Genomic DNA, 17,350 nt, shown 5'->3' on the forward strand with positions numbered 1-17,350 from the left:
ACTACATTAAATATATTCTAAAGAATCTAGTCAATACTTTCATCTATAGTTCGATCTTTAAAATGTTATTTTAACAAAAAAAGCAAAAATTGTACCAATTATTAAAATTTATTTATTATATTTTAAAAATCATAAAAAAACTCATTTAAAAGCAATCATCAATGCTGGGCAAGCTACCGCTGCAGTATCTCCAAGTAGACCAAGCTTTAAAGCCTTGTTGGGACTTGACCTTGCGGGCGCACTTAACCGAGTTGCTAATGTTATCGGTCAACAAATCGTTGCAGCTCAACTTGCATTCGTTGTAGGAGAAACGACCATTGGCAGGTTGACACCAGTAGTAGTTGTTAATTTGGAAAATACCATAATCGTTGGAGCCGTTAGAGTTGGTGGGGCCAACAACGTTGGTGCGGTATGATGATTCGTGTTCAGCAATGCAGGTCCATTGAGGCAATTCGGATTTTGGTACACCCAAGGCGTACATTTCCCGAGCCAAAGAGCAGCGGGTGAAAGTTTTGCCAAAGGCAGGAGTAAACAAAGCCAAAGCGGCCAACAAAACAATGAAGAATTTCATGATTGCTTTCGAGAACAGTTGGAATGAAACTATGTTTGAATTCATAAATTTTACCGGTATTTATACTAACAAGATAATGGCTAAAGCAAAACCTCCTGATTTCAATGTTTGATGAATTATCACGATAAGGATAAGGCTTAAAAACATAAGGTTCGAGTGTTCTTCGGATTCATATAGAAATAAAAAATTAGCGGGCCTAAAAAATTATTCGCTAGATAATTACTATTGAATAACACTTGAGATAATTTAACTTTCATTCATTATGTTAGTATTAATCTATGTAAAATGATCAGTAAACAATTATTTCTGGAAAGTACTGACAAATTTTATAATGTTTTTTTTTTAATATTATCTACATTTTTATTTATTTTCCATAGATAATTTTTACTATAAATTGCACTACAAAATACATGCAATTACAGTTTGCATTTGAACTAATTGTGCATTAACACCATGAAATTCTTCATTGCTTTATTGGCCGCTTTGGCTTTGTTTACTCCTGTCTTTGGCAAAACTTTCACCCGTTGCTCCTTGGCTAGGGAAATGTATGCCTTGGGTGTTCCAAAATCCGAATTGCCTCAATGGACCTGCATTGCTGAACACGAGTCATCATACCGCACCAATGTTGTTGGTCCCACCAACTATAATGGCTCCAACGATTATGGTATTTTCCAAATTAACAACTACTACTGGTGTCAACCTGCCAATGGACGTTTTTCCTACAACGAATGCAAGTTGAGCTGCAACGATCTGTTGACCGATAACATTAGCAACTCGGTTAAGTGTGCCCGCAAGATCAAGTCTCAACAGGGCTGGACTGCCTGGTCTACTTGGAAATACTGCAGCGGTAGCTTGCCCAGCATTAATGATTGTTTCTAAGTGATTTCTTGGAAGTAGTATTTGAATAAATATATTTGACAAAAGCATAAAATATCGTTGAAATTTATTAGTAAAGGACTTGGGTAATCAGAATTCTTTTAAGTTCTAGTTTTTGCTCAGTTCTAGTTCTGTTCTAGTTCAGTTCTAGTTCAGTTCTAGTTCAGTTCTAGTTCAGTTCTAGTTCAGTTCTAGTTCAGTTCTAGTTCAGTTGTAGTTCAGTTCTAGTTCAGTTCTAGTTCAGTTCTAGTTCAGTTCTAGTTCAGTTCTAGTTCAGTTCTAGTTCAGTTCTAGTTCAGTTCTAGTTCAGTTCTAGTTCAGTTCTAGTTTAGTTCTAGTTCAGTTCTAGTTCTCTAGAATAGAGTTTGATGTGAAGTGTAAAGTAGATCTATATTTTGAGGGACATTTGGATATACGGCATATATTATATATTGATCTCTTGTCGATCTATAATAAAGTCTATACATTAATCTAAAGCCGATAAATTTATATAAAACCTAGGCAATATAATGAAAACTTTTCGATCTAAAAAATATATTTATTCAAAGTCTAGATTATATATTGCTATATAGCCTACAGTGAATACTTTAAATAAACCTCTTGATCTACATTCTCAATCTACATTCATTAAATAAACATTTCGAATACATTTGGTATATTGAAAAGAGTCTAGTCAATAGTTTTATCAATAATTCGATCTACAGGCTGGTATTTTAACACAAGTAGCAAACATTTTTCAAATTATTAAAATTTATTTATTATATATTAAAATTATAAAAAAATCATTTAAAAGCAATCATCAATGCTGGGCAAGCTACCGCTGCAGTATCTCCAAGTAGACCAGGCTGTAAAGCCTTGTTGGGACTTGACCTTGCGGGCGCACTTAACCGAGTTGGTAATGTTATCAGTCAACAAATCGTTACAGCTCAACTTGCATTCGTTGTAGGAGAAACGACCATTGGCAGGTTGACACCAATAGTAGTTGTTAATTTGGAAAATACCATAATCGTTGGAGCCATTAGAGTTGGTGGGGCCAACAACGTTGGTGCGGTATGATGATTCGTGTTCAGCAATGCAGGTCCATTGAGGCAATTCGGATTTTGGTACACCCAAGGCATACATTTCCCTAGCCAAGGAGCAGCGGGTGAAAGTTTTGCCAAAGGCAGGAGTAAACAAAGCCAAAGCGGCCAACAAAACAATGAAGAATTTCATGATTGCTTTCGAGAACAGTTAAAATGAAACTATGTTTGAATTCATAAATTTTGCCGTTATTTATACTAACAAGATAATGGCTACAGCAAAACCCCTGATTTCAATATTTGCTGAATTATCACGATAAGGATAAGGCTTATAATGAACAAGCTGTTTAGTTAAAAAAACAAAGTTCGAGTGTTTTTTAGATTCATATATACAAAGATCTATAATTTGCTGGTCTAACAAATTGTTTGTTAGATAATTACTATTGAATAACACTTGAGATAATTTAACTTTCATTCATTATGTTAATATTAATCTATATAAAATGATCAGTAAACAGTTGTTTCTGAAAGCACTGACAAAGTTTATAATATATATTTTTTAACATTATCTACATTTTTATTTATTTTCCATTGATAATTTTTACTATAAATTGCACTACCAAATACATGCAATTACAGTTTGCGTTTGAACTAATTGTGCATTAACACCATGAAATTCTTCATTGCTTTATTGGCCGCTTTGGCTTTGTTTACTCCTGCCTTTGGCAAAACTTTCACCCGCTGCTCCTTGGCTAGAGAAATGTATGCCTTGGGTGTTCCAAAATCCGAATTGCCTCAATGGACCTGCATTGCTGAACACGAGTCATCATACCGCACCAATGTTGTTGGTCCCACCAACTATAATGGCTCCAACGATTATGGTATTTTCCAAATTAACAACTACTACTGGTGTCAACCTGCCAATGGACGTTTCTCCTACAACGAATGCAAGTTGAGCTGCAACGATCTGTTGACCGATAACATTAGCAACTCGGTTAAGTGTGCCCGCAAGATCAAGTCTCAACAGGGCTGGACTGCCTGGTCTACTTGGAAATACTGCAGCGGTAGCTTGCCCAGCATTAATGATTGTTTCTAAGTGATTTCTTGGAAGTAGTATTTGAATAAATATATTTGACAAAAGCATAAAATATCGTTGAAATTTATTAGTAAAGGACTTGGGTAATCACAATTTTTATACTATTCACCTTCGTGAGAATTGTATATATAAGTTTGTCATTCCGTTTGTAATTTCTATAATATAATTTTCCGACCCTATAAAGTATATATATTCTGGAGCCTTATAGATAGCGGAGTCGATTAAGCCATGTCCGTCTGTTTGTTGAAATCAGTTTTTAGAGGTCCCCAGATATCGGCGAAATCCGAATCTTCAATAATTCAGTTAGACATGCTTTCGAGAAGATCGCTATTTAAAATCAGCAAAATCGGTCTATAAATAACGGAGATACGAGCAAAAATCCGATACAACCTCTGAAAATTTCATCAAAAAGCCACATTTTTTTCATGCTTTGTTAAAAAAGCAACAACAACACTGTGAATTGGATAAAGATGTACATGTGCGTGTGGAGATGTATTTCGTTTTATTCAGCTGTGTATTTTTTTTTTTTTTTTGTATGTTTGGAGGCTGTTCTGTTCTCACGAAGGTGATGGGTATAACAAGAACATGGAGATAAAGCAGTAATATGTTGGTAATACAGCCCATTTTTGTTTGAGGGTGGCAATACAGTTTGACGGTGGTATTACAGTACAACGGTTAATTTTTCTTTCTGTTACAGTTTATATTTGTTTGTGTGTAAATAAATAAAAACTGTTTTTTAAAACATACTTGGTGAAGGGTACAAAAGATTCGGCACAGTCGAATATAGAAATATTACTTGTTTAAGTTCTAGTTCTTGTTGAGTTCTAGTTCAGTTCTAGTTCAGTTCTAGTTCAGTTCTAGTTCAGTTCTAGTTCAGTTCTAGTTCAGTTCTAGTTCAGTTCTAGTTCAGTTCTAGTTCAGTTCTAGTTCAGTTCTAGTTCAGTTCTAGTTCAGTTCTAGTTCAGTTCTAGTTCAGTTCTAGTTCAGTTCTAGTTCAGTTCTAGTTCAGTTCTAGTTCAGTTCTAGTTCAGTTCTAGTTCAGTTCTAGTTCAGTTCTAGTTCAATTCTAGTTCAGTTCAAGTTCAATTCTAGTTCAGTTCTAGTTCAGTTCTAGTTCAGTGCTAGTTCAGTTCTAGTTCAGTTCTATTTTAGTTCTAATTCAGTTCTATGTCACTTCTTAATCGCTTCTAATTCAGTTCTAAGTCACTTCTTCATCGTTTCTGATTTAGTTCTAAGTCACTTCTTAATCGCTTCTAATTCACATCTAATTCAGTTGTAATTCATTTCTCTATTTAAAGGAAATGTACATTAAGCTCTATATTTTCTCTCACTTTTTCATAGACACCTTTTTCAATTCATTAAATATTATTTTGCTTTATACAAATATTAGTTTTAAATCAATATTTAACAATTACAATTGTTACAAACAATTTCACAAGAACTGGACAATACTTAGTAATTAACAGTTGCTTTCTAAAAACAAACAACTTATAGCAAATAACTAAGACTAATAGTTTTCTATAAAAACCCATTCTGCAACAATTGCAGTCAACAGTTGTTGATCAGACTTTTTATCAAAAAAAAAACTTTTCATTATGAAGATCTATCTAGCGTTTTTTCTCACCTTGGCCTGCACTACCTCCTGTTTAGCCAAAAAGTACAATCGTTGCTCGTTTATAAGAGAAATGTCGAGTTTAGGAGTACCAAAGGATGACTTAGCACGTTGGTCCTGCATTGCCAGTCATGAATCTTCATTTAATACCACTGTTATAACGGAGCAAACCAGTCCAAAGGATAGCCAAGATTATGGTATTTTTCAAATTAATGATAAATATTGGTGTAAACCTTCCAATGCTCGCTTCAGCTATAATATGTGTCATGTCAAGTGTAATGATTTATTAAGTGATGATATAAACGCCTCGATGACTTGTGCTCTTAAAGTATTGGGACAGCAGGGATGGTCGGCTTGGCCTTCTTTAAGTAAATGTGAAGGTGATTTACCTTATATTCCACGCAGATGTTTAAGTTGAAGTGAATCGTTAAATTTAAAAGTTAAATAAACTATGAATGAATATTTAATAAATAAAACAGTTAAAAGAAAAACATGTATTCTTGTGTTTCTGTGAAGTTATAACTAGGTCTCGAGTACTGCTCGTGTTAACTAAATCCATGGAATAATGAACATGTTTCATAAATTTCATACAAATATTAGTTTAAAACAATATTTAACAATTAACTTATAATATAATAACAGATATCGGATAATACTTTTTAATTAACAGATGTATTTAAACAAACAAAGATATAACAATTATTAAATTATGAAATTTTTCTATAAAATTAAACTCTAGGGCAATAACCCGTCACAGTTTTTAAAATCGTTTCCCAAGAGAAACCCCAACATGAAAATCTTCTTAGCAGTTATTGCTGTATTAGCCACGATCAGTTCCTCTTCAGCCATAACATATAATCGCTGTTCTTTGGTACGGGCCATGCGTAATATAGGTGTACCTTGGGATCAATTGGCACGTTGGGCTTGTATAGCTGAACGTGAATCGAGTTATCGCACCTTTGTTGTAGGACCCCCCAATTCCGATGGCAGCCGTGATTATGGCATTTTTCAAATAAACGATCGATATTGGTGTCAACCGGCCAGTGGACGTTGGTCTTCGAATGGATGTCGTATCAATTGTAATGCTTTATTAGGTGATGACATTAGACCCTCAATGAATTGTGTTCAGCAGATATTAAGGCAGCAGGGTTGGGGTGCCTGGTCTGTTTGGCGTTTTTGTAGTGGCAATTTGCCCAGCGTTAATAATTGTTTTTAGATTTCTTAAAATCAAACTTAAAATTTTAATGGAAATAAAAACTATTCGATTCTTGTGTAATCAAGAATTTGTATTAGATTGACATCTCTAACCGAAAGCTTTCGACTAATAGAATTTATGAATTTGTATATTCCAGAGCAATCTTTCTTAAAAACTATTCTCTTCAAATCACACAAAAAACACAATCTTATTAAAAATCATAACATTTTATTTCAAAAACTCATCTTAAAAACAATCATTAATACTAGGTAAATTACCACTACAATATTTCCAAACACTCCAGGCTTTCCAACCCTGTATACTCTTAATCTTTTCTGCACACATAACCGAATCTTTAATATTATCGGTGAGGAGAGAATTACAGTTAACATGACAATTATTCTTAGAGGCATGACCACCATTCGGTTGACACCAATAACGATCATTAATTTGGAAAATCCCATAATCGTGTGAACCATCCGAATTGGCAGGACCAATAATGTCGGTGCGATATTTTGATTCATGTTCAGCAATGCAAGTCCAACGAGCCAATTCTGATTTCGGTATACCTAGAGCGTACATTGCCCTGGCCAAAGAGCAGCGCGAAAAAGTCTTGGCCAACGAGATATTAGCCAAGGATAGCAAAAGGATTACTAAGCAGAAATTATTGAATTTCATGTTTATGAACTTTATGTGCTGCTATACAATTGATAACTGAAACTGATTTGAATAATCTAGTGTTGTCTGCTATATATATATAACTACATATTTATATATATTTTGTTCATTATTCATATATGAATAAGTTTAATTTTACTCTACATAGTAAACCACAGAATAACAAGGGTAATTTCCTTTGTGTTATGTTTAAAATTATTGCAATAAATAATAGCAAAAGTACCAGATTTTTAAACATAAGAAAGGTTCTAGTTCAGTTCTAGTTCAGTTCTAGTTCAGTTCTAGTTCAGTTCTAGTTCAGTTCTAGTTCAGTTCTAGTTCAGTTCTAGTTTAGTTTTAGTTCAGTTCTATTTTGGTATATAATCCATTCTACAATTTGATTTATGTTTCTTTTTTTAAATTATTTTTAAATAATGATGGCTGCCGTTTTTGAAATTCATTGATATCAAGACTATTTTGGACATCACACACTTAACTTGTAATAATAAACTAGTTCTTATCTTTCGGAAGTCTTTAATACTTTAGACAGTTGAAAAAAAAACATTTTGAAAATAAAACAAAGTACTTGAAAATATGAACATATGTATATAAATGAAAGTTTTCATTTTGTAAAGTCATGCTACTGATTACAAATCAATTACGTACAAACAAATGTCTACTTTTTAAATTTAAAATTAAAGAACAAAGAAACTTAAAGGAAATCAATTAATTATGAAAAATTTAATATTAATTTAGAAAATTTATTTAAAGAAAAAATCATTAAATATTGCAATAACGCATTATTACCTAATAGATATGATCTAATAATTTCGTATGACAAAAAAACATAACAAAAAATTTATATAATCGGTTATCTAATACAGTGTAACGACAAACATAAAAACAAACACAAGTCAGTTGCAAAGATTGTAATAAAATTAACAAAATACTAAAGACAACAAAAAACTATGTAATAATTAGCAATTATATATGAATACCCTTCAACACGATAGTCTAGAGTTATTACTTACAACCTGGAACAAACAAGTAGCACAACACATAAACAAACAATAAAAATCAAATGCAACATGTTGTTTAAAATGAACTTCAACTTTAATGTATCATCATCAGCATGTATTAACAGCAAATAAGTCAACGTATCATCACACTTGTTGTGTACAAAAACAAAAATTATGATGATATAAAATAATCATAAAAAACTATAACAAAATATAAATAGTAGTTATAATTTGAACAACAACAACAAATTATAAACAAGAAAAGCTAATTAAAAATGTTATTTTCGAACAAGCTGTAAAAAATATATACAAACGAGTATACATGCAGTAGGGACGGTCTTAAGTAGTCTCGTGTATTTACTTGTCTGGATGTCGGCAGACTAGACTTCTCTACCTTAAACTTCAAAAAACTACATATAATAATGTAGTGTACTATTGCACAGGGATGGATAATCTAATGATTTTGAATTGTCAGTGTATTAACTAAGACTAGACTATGGAGTAGATTATAGACTAGACTATATACTAGACTATGAATTAGACTATAGACTAGGCATTCTCAAAAAATTCACTGGCTATCTTTTCAAATTCTCTATTATACATCCCTGAATAAACTATAGACTAGACTATAGATTAGACTATAGACTGGACTATAGACTAGACTAGACTATAGACTGGACTATAGACTAGACTAAACTATAGAATAGACTAGACTATAGACTAGACTATAGACTAGACTATAGACTAGACTATAGACTAGACTATAGACTAGACTATAGACTAGACTATAGACTAGACTATAGACTAGACTATAGACTAGACTATAGAATAGACTATAGACTAGACTATAGACTAGACTATAGACTAGACTATAGACTAGACTATAGACTAGACTATAGACTAGACTATAGACTAGACTATAGACTAGACTATAGGCTAGACTGTAGACTAGGCTATAGACTAGACTATAGACTAGAATATAAACTAGATTATAGACTAGACTATAGACTATACTATAGACTAGACTATAGACTACACTCTAGACTTGACTATAGACAAGACTATAGACTAGACTATAGACTAGACTATAGACTAGACTATAGATAAGACTATAGACTAGACTATAGACTAGACTATAGACTAGACTATAGACTAGACTATAGACTAGACTATAGACTAGACTATAGACTAGACTATAGACTAGACTATAGACTAGACTATAGACTAGACTATAGACTAGACTATAGACTAGACTATAGACTAGACTATAGACTAGACTATAGACTAGACTATAGACTAGACTATAGACTAGACTATAGACTAGACTATAGACTAGACTATAGACTAGACTATAGACTAGACTATAGACGAGACTATAGATTAGACTATAGACGAGACTATAGATTAGACTATAGATTAGACTATAGACTAGTGTATAGACTAGACTATAGACTAGACTATAGACTAGGCATTTCCAAAAATTCACTAGTTATCTTTTCAAATTCTCTATTATACATCCCTGATTTTTCCTCTAAACAACCTAAACACAGTAGTTTCGTTTATTATTAAAGTATCGCTATTGTTGTTGTCTAATAAACTACAAAAGTAAAAAAAAAAACAAAACAATAAGCTTTAGACTTGATGGTGGTCTATTACTAAGGAAAGATTTGAATTTCTTCACAGTCATTCAATACAATGTAGGTACAATGAGCAAACCACAGCATGTGTGAACTTGAGTTTGAGTAGTATTTAAAGTTCAGATTAGTTGGTGATTAAGTTGAAGAAAGTGTTTACACTAGATCAATTATTAGGGATTAAAACATTTCATTTGAGAATTGAAAGCAATCACTGATGCTGTGAAAGCTACCGCCGCAGTATTTCTAAGTAGTCCATCACTTGCTTATATTTGGTGAAGAGATCGTTATAGCTCAATCTGCTTGCATTATAGGAGAAACGATCTTTATTTTAAACAATTTCGACTTTAAACATAACACTAAGTTTACAGGGTAATGCGTACTTTAAGTACTTATTAAGATACATTTTGTCTTCTGTAATTGTTTGCTAATGTGAACACATCACTGAGGTAATACATATATTTTTAAGATGTCTTATAAATGATTTTATTTCACGTTTTGTCTGCCAGTCTTACTATTTCATATATTACGACCCACGTTATATAGTCTGCATATGAGTCAATGTCGGAAAATATTACACATCATGAGTTAAAGCTGTCAACGTTGACAGCTATAGCATCTAAAAACAACAACACTAACTTGTGTACAAGTCGAAAATAATCATAACAAAAACAATCCATTTATGACTTATGAGCCAGACTTAAAAGATACTTTTGTCAAACACTCACACATTCGTTGTTGGTACATACATAAGTACAGTCTGTAAAACACTATAGGTGTGTGGTAAAGTTTGTAATGTTTTTTGATTTATTTTTTTAACACGCGCTCTTTAAGGTCGTTTCATTTTGTTCACCTACTCTGTTTTAAGGGGTTCCTCGTCATATTGAGGGAAATACTTAAGAAATTGCGTTAATCTGTATTCTGTAGTTTGTACTTTAGTATAGGCTATATTCTATAGTCCAGACTGTAGTATATAGTCTGGACTATAGTCTATAGTCTGGACTATATTCTATAGTCAGAACTATAGTCACTAGTCAGGACTCTATTCTATAGTCAGGACTATAGCCACTAGTCAGGACTATTGTCACTAGTTAGTATGGACTATTGTCTATAGTTTGAACTATAGTCTGTAGTCTAAACTTTAGTATATAGTCAGGACTATAGTCTGGACTATTTTCTATAGTTTGGATTCTAGTCTATAGTCTGTGTTATAGTGTATAGTCTGGACTATAGCCCATATTCTAGATTATGTCTAGACTAGACTATAGACTAGACTATAGACTAGACTATAGACTAGACTATAGACTAGACTATAGACTAGACTATAGACTAGACTATAGTCTAGACTATAGACTAGACTATAGACTAGACTATAGACTAGACTATAGACTAGACTATAGACTAGACTATAGACTAGACTATAGACTAGACTATAGACTAGACTATAGACTAGACTATAGACTAGACTGTAGACTAGACTATAGACTAGACTATAGACTAGACTATAGACTAGACTATAGATTAGACTATAGACTAGACTATAGACTAGACTATAGATTAGACTATAGACTAGACTATAGACTAGACTAGACTATAGTCTATAGACTATAGACTAGACTATAGACTAGACTAGGCTAGACTAGACTAGACTATAGACTAGACTAGACTAGACTAGACTAGACTATAGACTAGACTATAGACTAGACTATAGACTAGACTATAGTCTAGTCTATAGTCTAGTCTATAGTCTAGTCTAGTCTAGTCTATAGTCTTGTCTATAGTCTAGTCTATAGTCTTGTCTATAGTCTAGTCTATAGTCTAGTCTATAGTCTAGTCTATAGTCTAGTCTATAGTCTAGTCTATAGTCTAGTCTATAGTCTAGTCTATAGTCTAGTCTATAGTCTAGTCTATAGTCTAGTCTATAGTCTAGTCTATAGTCTAGTCTATAGTCTAGTCTAGTCTATAGTCTAGTCTAGTCTATAGTCTAGTCTAGTCTATAGTCTAGTCTAGTCTATAGTCTAGTCTAGTCTAGTCTATAGTCTAGTCTAGTCTATAGTCTAGTCTAGTCTATAGTCTAGTCTAGTCTAGTCTATAGTCTAGTCTAGTCTATAGTCTAGTCTATCGTCTAGTCTATAGTCTAGTCTCTAGTCTAGACTATAGATCTAGTCTAAAGACTAGTGCTATTTTTTTCTTTTCTTTCTCATATTTTGTATTCTATTATTTAGTCTATTTTCTAGACTAGGATATTATATTTAGTATATATTATAGGTTGACATGCGTATAGTCTAGTCTATAATAAGGTCCATAGTCTTAACTATATTTAAATTAATTTTATTATTATTTTTTGTTTACAGATTATGACTTTTGCTGTGATATCGGTAAGTGAAATTTTGTTTATATTTTTTTCCTATAAATAGCTCTGGGATCTATGGATATAAATATAATTATTAAATTGTCTATTGAAAATGTAAAACTATTAGATTTTGTTTTTTTCCACATTTATTTTTCTTCCACTTAAGTGTGACTTAGCGTGTTTTTTTTTTTTTTTTTGCTCAAAACTATAGTAAATTTACTACATCCATTTAACTGCATTAGTAGAGTGGTTATAATAAATACAGTTTATTGTTTAGCTAGCAATAACATTATAAATCGCTTTTTATTTTATTATTATTTTGGTTTTTATTTTTCCTTTTATTACCAACGCCATTTCATTACAACTTTGTAACTTTATATTACCAAATTTATTTTTGTTTTACAACATTTTAAAATGTTGTCAAATTTTTATTTTTATAATTATTTATTTATATATTTTAACAATTTTGTTATTTTAAATCAAAAACAAAATTGTTTTGTTATTGTTAAATTTTTTTTATTAATGAAAATCGTTGTCAGTTTTTCTTTTTCAACAATAAGAGTTGTTAATTGATTTTAATGTTTTGTTATAAAAAATGTTATTGTTGTTTAATTTTAAAAAATTTCCTTTAAAACACTTTCATTAAAAATATGATAACAATTTGTTAGAATTAAAATTAACATTAACTTTCTATAAATGAGATTATTATATTGTTAACAATAAAAAGTTTTAGACTAAAATTTGTTGATTTCTAAATTTGATATCTTTTAAAAAAAATTACAATATTTTTGTGTAAAATTATGCAAAAATTTGTTACTAATTTGTTATTAATTCTGGGAAAGTTTTAGACATAGTTTTTTTTAAAAAAGTCTTTGTTTTTAAAAATTTAAAATTCTGTTTTACTTCTATGAAAGAGAAATTTTGCAAAATTTACACATTTTGTTTACTACAACTTAACTCACCCATTAATCAATTTGTTAATAAAAACTCACCTGCAATGAAAGAAAAACAAAACAAGATTAATATCAAAAATTAAAAAATAAACCTTTCATAAAAAATTATTTCACAACAACTAGACTATATTCCACACTCTAGACCAGACTATACTTACGACTATAGACAATATAACAGTCCAGACTATATGCTAAACTATAGTTCAAATTATACACTAGACTAAAGTCCAAACTATAGACTGGAATACAGCCCAAACTAGACTGTAGACTAAACTATAGTTCATACTAAAGACTAGCCCTTAGTCCAGAATATTGTCTAAAATATCAAACTATAGACTCGACTACAGTCCAGGCTATAGACTAGAATATAAGCCGACTAAAGTCTACACTATTGACTAGAGAATAGTGCCGAAAATTGATTACACTTTAGAGCAGACGGAAGACTAGACATTAAACTAAAATCCGCACTAAAGACTACACTACACAAGACTATAAACTAGACAATAGTCCAGAATATTGACTATATTCCAGATTATAAACAAGACTATAGTCCAGACTATACTATAGTTCTGGCTGTAGACTGGACTGCAGTCCAGAATAGACACTAGACCAGACCATAGACTACACTTCAGACTATCGACTAGATTATAGATCATCGATTAGACTATAGTATAGACCATAGAAAAGGCTATAGCCCAGACTTGATTATATTCCAGACTATTGACGAGAATATAGTGCAGACAATAGAATATACTTTAGACCAGACGATAGACTAGACTTTAATTCAGACTATAAACTAGAGTATATTTCAGATTAATAACTAGACTATAGTCCTGACAATTGACTAGACTATAATCCAGGCTGTAGATTGTGCAATAGTTCTGTCTATAGACTAGACTGTAAAACAGGCTTTATACTAGACTATCCTCCAGATTATAGACTAGACTATAGATTAGACTATAGACTAGACTATAGACTAGACTATAGACTAGACTATAGACTAGACTATAGACTAGACTATAGACTAGACTATAGACTAGACTATAGACTAGACTATAGACTAGACTATAGACTAGACTATAGACTAGACTATAGACTAGACTATAGACTAGACTATAGACTAGACTATAGACTAGACTATAGATTAGACTATAGACTAGACTATAGACTACACTATAGACTTGACTATAGACTACACTACAGACTTGACTATAGAATAGACTATAGACTGGACTCTAAAACTTTTAGTGAAAACCCATAATTTTATAAAAAGCTGTATATTATAATTTAAAAAAATCACTTTCGATCTCTCCCCGACGGGGAATTGAACCCCGGTCTCCCGCGTGACAGGCGGGGATACTGACCACTATACTATCGAGGATCTTAAAAATTCAATTACAAATTAGCGATTTATTTTCCCAAAATTTAAAATGCTTTATTTCAAACATAATTAGCTAGATTAGATACTAATAATATAATTTATTGCATTTTCTTTATTCAAAAAATAGTGTGTGAGAATGAATTTATGTTAAAAAGAATCTTTCTTATCAGAGAAATGTTTTCTAACAAAAATTACAAAAAAATCAGCATTTAACCTTCTATTAAACATTCCGTTACTTTCACCTTTAGTTTTTTTTTCTCTAGTATTTTTTTGCGTGTTTTATATTTGTTTTATTTTATTTTAGAAAATATTCTTGAGGCACATTTCTTTAAAATATTATTTATTTGTGTTTTTGTATTGTTTCTTTTTTAATCGTATTCTGCCATAAACTATTCATCTTCATTTAGTCAATATCTATCTATCCGCTTTTTTGTTGTCTTTCTATGGGTCCATTGTTTTTCTTCAACTGATCGTTGATTTGATTTAGCTATTTATTTGTTAGTGTTGTTTTTCTTTTTTAAATAAACTAATATTTATAATTTCGACCCAGTTAGTTTGACTTGTTTTGCATAAATCAATAAAAACTTTTGTATTTTTGTACACAAATCACTTGAATGTTTTTTAAAATCATTGAAGCGTTTAAACACAAATTATATAGAGTTTAACTATAAAATAACCATATTTAAATTTGTTTTAATTTTCGAGTAGCAGAATAAAAACAAATAGTAAATAAGTTTTAAAGTAATTGATTTAACATTTTTGATTTATTTTAAAAACCGTAAATATTTAATTAGTTTCCCACAACTAATGTTGTTGTTATTAAATTTTTAAACAATATTTGAAAATGATTTAGTTAAGCTTATTTTAAGTTCAAAATTTTTGCTCAGAAAAGAAAATTGATTGGACTAGATACTAGACTATAGACCAGATAATAGTCTAGACTATATTAAATTATAGAATAGATTATAGACTAAACTTTAGACTAGACTATAGACTAGACTATAGACTAGACTATAGACTAGACTATAGACTAGACTATAGACTAGACTATAGACTAGACTATAGACTAGACTATAGACTAGACTATAGACTAGACTATAGACTAGACTATTGACTAGACTATAGACTAGACTATAGACTAGACTATAGACTAGACTATTGACTAGACTATAGACTAGACTATAGGCTAGACTATTGACTAGACTATACACTAGACTATACACTAGACTATACACTAGACTATACACTAGACTATAGACTAGTTTTCCCTCAAACTTAGACGAATGAAATGTTTTTCCTTTAAACAATTTATGTAAGTTAAATACGTTATAAAACAGTTAATACGCGACCCTCGAAAAAATAAGCATTTATAGTAACAAAGTGCTAAAACTAATGTTCAAATATCGTGTTAACAAAATACTTTTACTTTTTTATAATTTAGCTATATTTTAACAAAAAAATTAACTAAAATAAAAATTTAAAAATAAACAAATTAAATTTTTTTGCAAATACTTAAAAACTAAAATTTCTCTTTAGGAAAATTAACGAAAAGAAATCATCAAATTTCAATCAACTCTTCAATGAGCATTACGTTAAATAACATATCAATTAATTAATTAACTCTAAAGGCATCGTATAGACGACTCTGACACAGGTACAACATAAATTCAATGACCCGCTATAATCAGATGTCTCACATCATTAATTTTCAATTCATTTAAAATTTTTAAAGAAAATTTACTTGTGCTAACACTCACGCAACAAAAAAATGTCAAAAGATAAAAATTTCAAAAACGTTATTTTTTCACCAAATTTTTATTTTTAATTTTTTTTGCGGCTTAAATCATTTAACATGCAGTTAGATTTGACATGACTATTCGTGTAATGAAGTTTTACAAATTTTATTTAATATTTTTATTATTTTTTGGCGTTAAATAGAACCGGTTGTGGATTTTAAACTATCCATTGATAGATAGATCCATGTATGTTCCAAGTTTGGTTTGGTTTGGTGTAGTAGCCAAAATGTCATTTTGAACATGAATGTTTTGGAATTAAGACAACATGCTTTAACCTTACAAGCTTTCCAAGACATCTTAGCAACAACAACAACAATTTGGTAGTTGGCTAAAAAACATCACCTCCTCAAGCTGTTAAAGAGAATGACAGGTTAAAGAAAACAGTTTTCACAATTTTGTTTAACAAAAAATATCTTGTTGATTTTTACTGTTGATTTCGGTTAATCGTTTTATTTTTATTTTTTTTTTTTTTAATTTGTGTGTTTAAATATTTAGAAAACATAAATACACAAATTTTTAAGACAACTTAATTAGTTAGAAGATTTTTATCCATTAATACACAAATATAAATAGATTTCAAATTTAGGTTATAGATTTTTTTAAAAATAAAATATTCTTTTAAAATTCTAATATATATATATTTGCCATCATTGAGAGTTTATTAATGATTATGGAGTTTTATATATTGGATTTTAATGGAAGAAGAAAAAAAACATCATTAACATAATTTTTATAAATTTTTTACATTAAGTTATATTATATGACTATTAAATTGTCATTGAAAGTATGTCAAAAAAGTAAAACAAAAATCTCAATATTCTAAACTGCAATTATAAATTTATATCACAAAAAATCACACATATATTTATAAACTTGCATATTGTTTAGTTTATAGTATTGAATACAATATAATCTACAGTTCTGCCTATAGTCTACTATATAGACTTTACTATATTCGTTTATAGTCTAGTCTATAGTCTAGTCTATAGTCTAGTCTATAGTCTAGTCTATAGTCTAGTCTATAGTCTAGTCTATAGTCTAGTCTATAGTCTAGTCTATAGTCTTTATAATTGCAGTTTAGAATATTGAGATTTTTGTTTTACTTTTTGACATACTTTCAATGACAATTTAATAGTCATATAATATAACTTAATGTAAAAAATTTATAAAAATTATGTTAATGATGTT

The 17,350-nt window shown here is 30.4% G+C and overlaps 9 protein-coding genes and 1 non-coding gene across 10 annotated transcripts in view; 5 read left to right on the forward strand and 5 right to left on the reverse strand.

Moving 5' to 3' along the window:
• The window catches only part of LOC124420985, a 139,494-nt gene that overhangs the window by 94,119 nt on the left and 28,025 nt on the right, over nt 1-17,350 (forward strand). Inside the window, exon 3 of the mRNA XM_046955603.1 lies at nt 12,034-12,057. The gene's annotated coding sequence lies outside the window, so the exon portion shown is untranslated. The remainder of the gene's footprint in view (nt 1-12,033; nt 12,058-17,350) is intronic.
• LOC111678295 overlaps nt 1-17,350 on the reverse strand; it is a 124,105-nt gene that overhangs the window by 28,232 nt on the left and 78,523 nt on the right. The gene's annotated exons all lie outside the window — the stretch shown is intronic.
• LOC111678301 (inactive lysozyme 1A-like) lies at nt 95-616 on the reverse strand. The gene has a single exon (XM_046955613.1). The coding sequence runs from the start codon at nt 614-616 to the stop codon at nt 146-148; it is 471 nt and encodes a 156-aa protein (XP_046811569.1). The 3' UTR covers nt 95-145.
• Nucleotides 973-1,502, forward strand: LOC124420990 (inactive lysozyme 1A-like). Its single transcript, XM_046955618.1, has one exon. The coding sequence runs from the start codon at nt 1,025-1,027 to the stop codon at nt 1,448-1,450; it is 426 nt and encodes a 141-aa protein (XP_046811574.1). The 5' UTR covers nt 973-1,024; the 3' UTR covers nt 1,451-1,502.
• Nucleotides 2,180-2,686, reverse strand: LOC124420989 (inactive lysozyme 1A-like). The gene has a single exon (XM_046955616.1). It carries the CDS (start codon nt 2,657-2,659, stop codon nt 2,234-2,236), a length of 426 nt encoding a protein of 141 aa, XP_046811572.1. The 5' UTR covers nt 2,660-2,686; the 3' UTR covers nt 2,180-2,233.
• Nucleotides 3,103-3,614, forward strand: LOC111678303 (inactive lysozyme 1A). The gene has a single exon (XM_023439613.2). The coding sequence runs from the start codon at nt 3,137-3,139 to the stop codon at nt 3,560-3,562; it is 426 nt and encodes a 141-aa protein (XP_023295381.2). The 5' UTR covers nt 3,103-3,136; the 3' UTR covers nt 3,563-3,614.
• On the forward strand, nt 5,105-5,655 carry LOC111678302 (lysozyme 1-like). The gene has a single exon (XM_023439612.2). The coding sequence runs from the start codon at nt 5,158-5,160 to the stop codon at nt 5,590-5,592; it is 435 nt and encodes a 144-aa protein (XP_023295380.2). The 5' UTR covers nt 5,105-5,157; the 3' UTR covers nt 5,593-5,655.
• LOC124420991 (lysozyme P-like) lies at nt 5,941-6,495 on the forward strand. Its single transcript, XM_046955619.1, has one exon. The coding sequence runs from the start codon at nt 5,965-5,967 to the stop codon at nt 6,388-6,390; it is 426 nt and encodes a 141-aa protein (XP_046811575.1). The 5' UTR covers nt 5,941-5,964; the 3' UTR covers nt 6,391-6,495.
• On the reverse strand, nt 6,581-7,106 carry LOC111678304 (lysozyme 1-like). The gene has a single exon (XM_046955614.1). The coding sequence runs from the start codon at nt 7,045-7,047 to the stop codon at nt 6,616-6,618; it is 432 nt and encodes a 143-aa protein (XP_046811570.1). The 5' UTR covers nt 7,048-7,106; the 3' UTR covers nt 6,581-6,615.
• Trnad-guc lies at nt 14,295-14,366 on the reverse strand. Its single transcript has one exon. It is a non-coding gene; the product is annotated as a tRNA-Asp (tRNA).

This window comes from Lucilia cuprina, chromosome 6 (assembly GCF_022045245.1).
Source record: "Lucilia cuprina isolate Lc7/37 chromosome 6, ASM2204524v1, whole genome shotgun sequence".
Lineage (NCBI taxonomy): Eukaryota > Metazoa > Arthropoda > Insecta > Diptera > Calliphoridae > Lucilia > Lucilia cuprina.

Excerpts from the sequence above, each read along its gene's own strand:
- LOC111678301 (XM_046955613.1), bottom strand. The coding sequence starts at position 616 with ATGAATTCAAACATAGTTTCATTCCAACTGTTCTCGAAAGCAATCATG.
- LOC111678302 (XM_023439612.2), top strand. The coding sequence starts at position 5,158 with ATGAAGATCTATCTAGCGTTTTTTCTCACCTTGGCCTGCACTACCTCC.
- LOC124420989 (XM_046955616.1), bottom strand. The coding sequence starts at position 2,659 with ATGAAATTCTTCATTGTTTTGTTGGCCGCTTTGGCTTTGTTTACTCCT.
- LOC124420990 (XM_046955618.1), top strand. The coding sequence starts at position 1,025 with ATGAAATTCTTCATTGCTTTATTGGCCGCTTTGGCTTTGTTTACTCCT.
- LOC111678304 (XM_046955614.1), bottom strand. The coding sequence starts at position 7,047 with ATGAAATTCAATAATTTCTGCTTAGTAATCCTTTTGCTATCCTTGGCT.
- LOC124420991 (XM_046955619.1), top strand. The coding sequence starts at position 5,965 with ATGAAAATCTTCTTAGCAGTTATTGCTGTATTAGCCACGATCAGTTCC.
- LOC111678303 (XM_023439613.2), top strand. The coding sequence starts at position 3,137 with ATGAAATTCTTCATTGCTTTATTGGCCGCTTTGGCTTTGTTTACTCCT.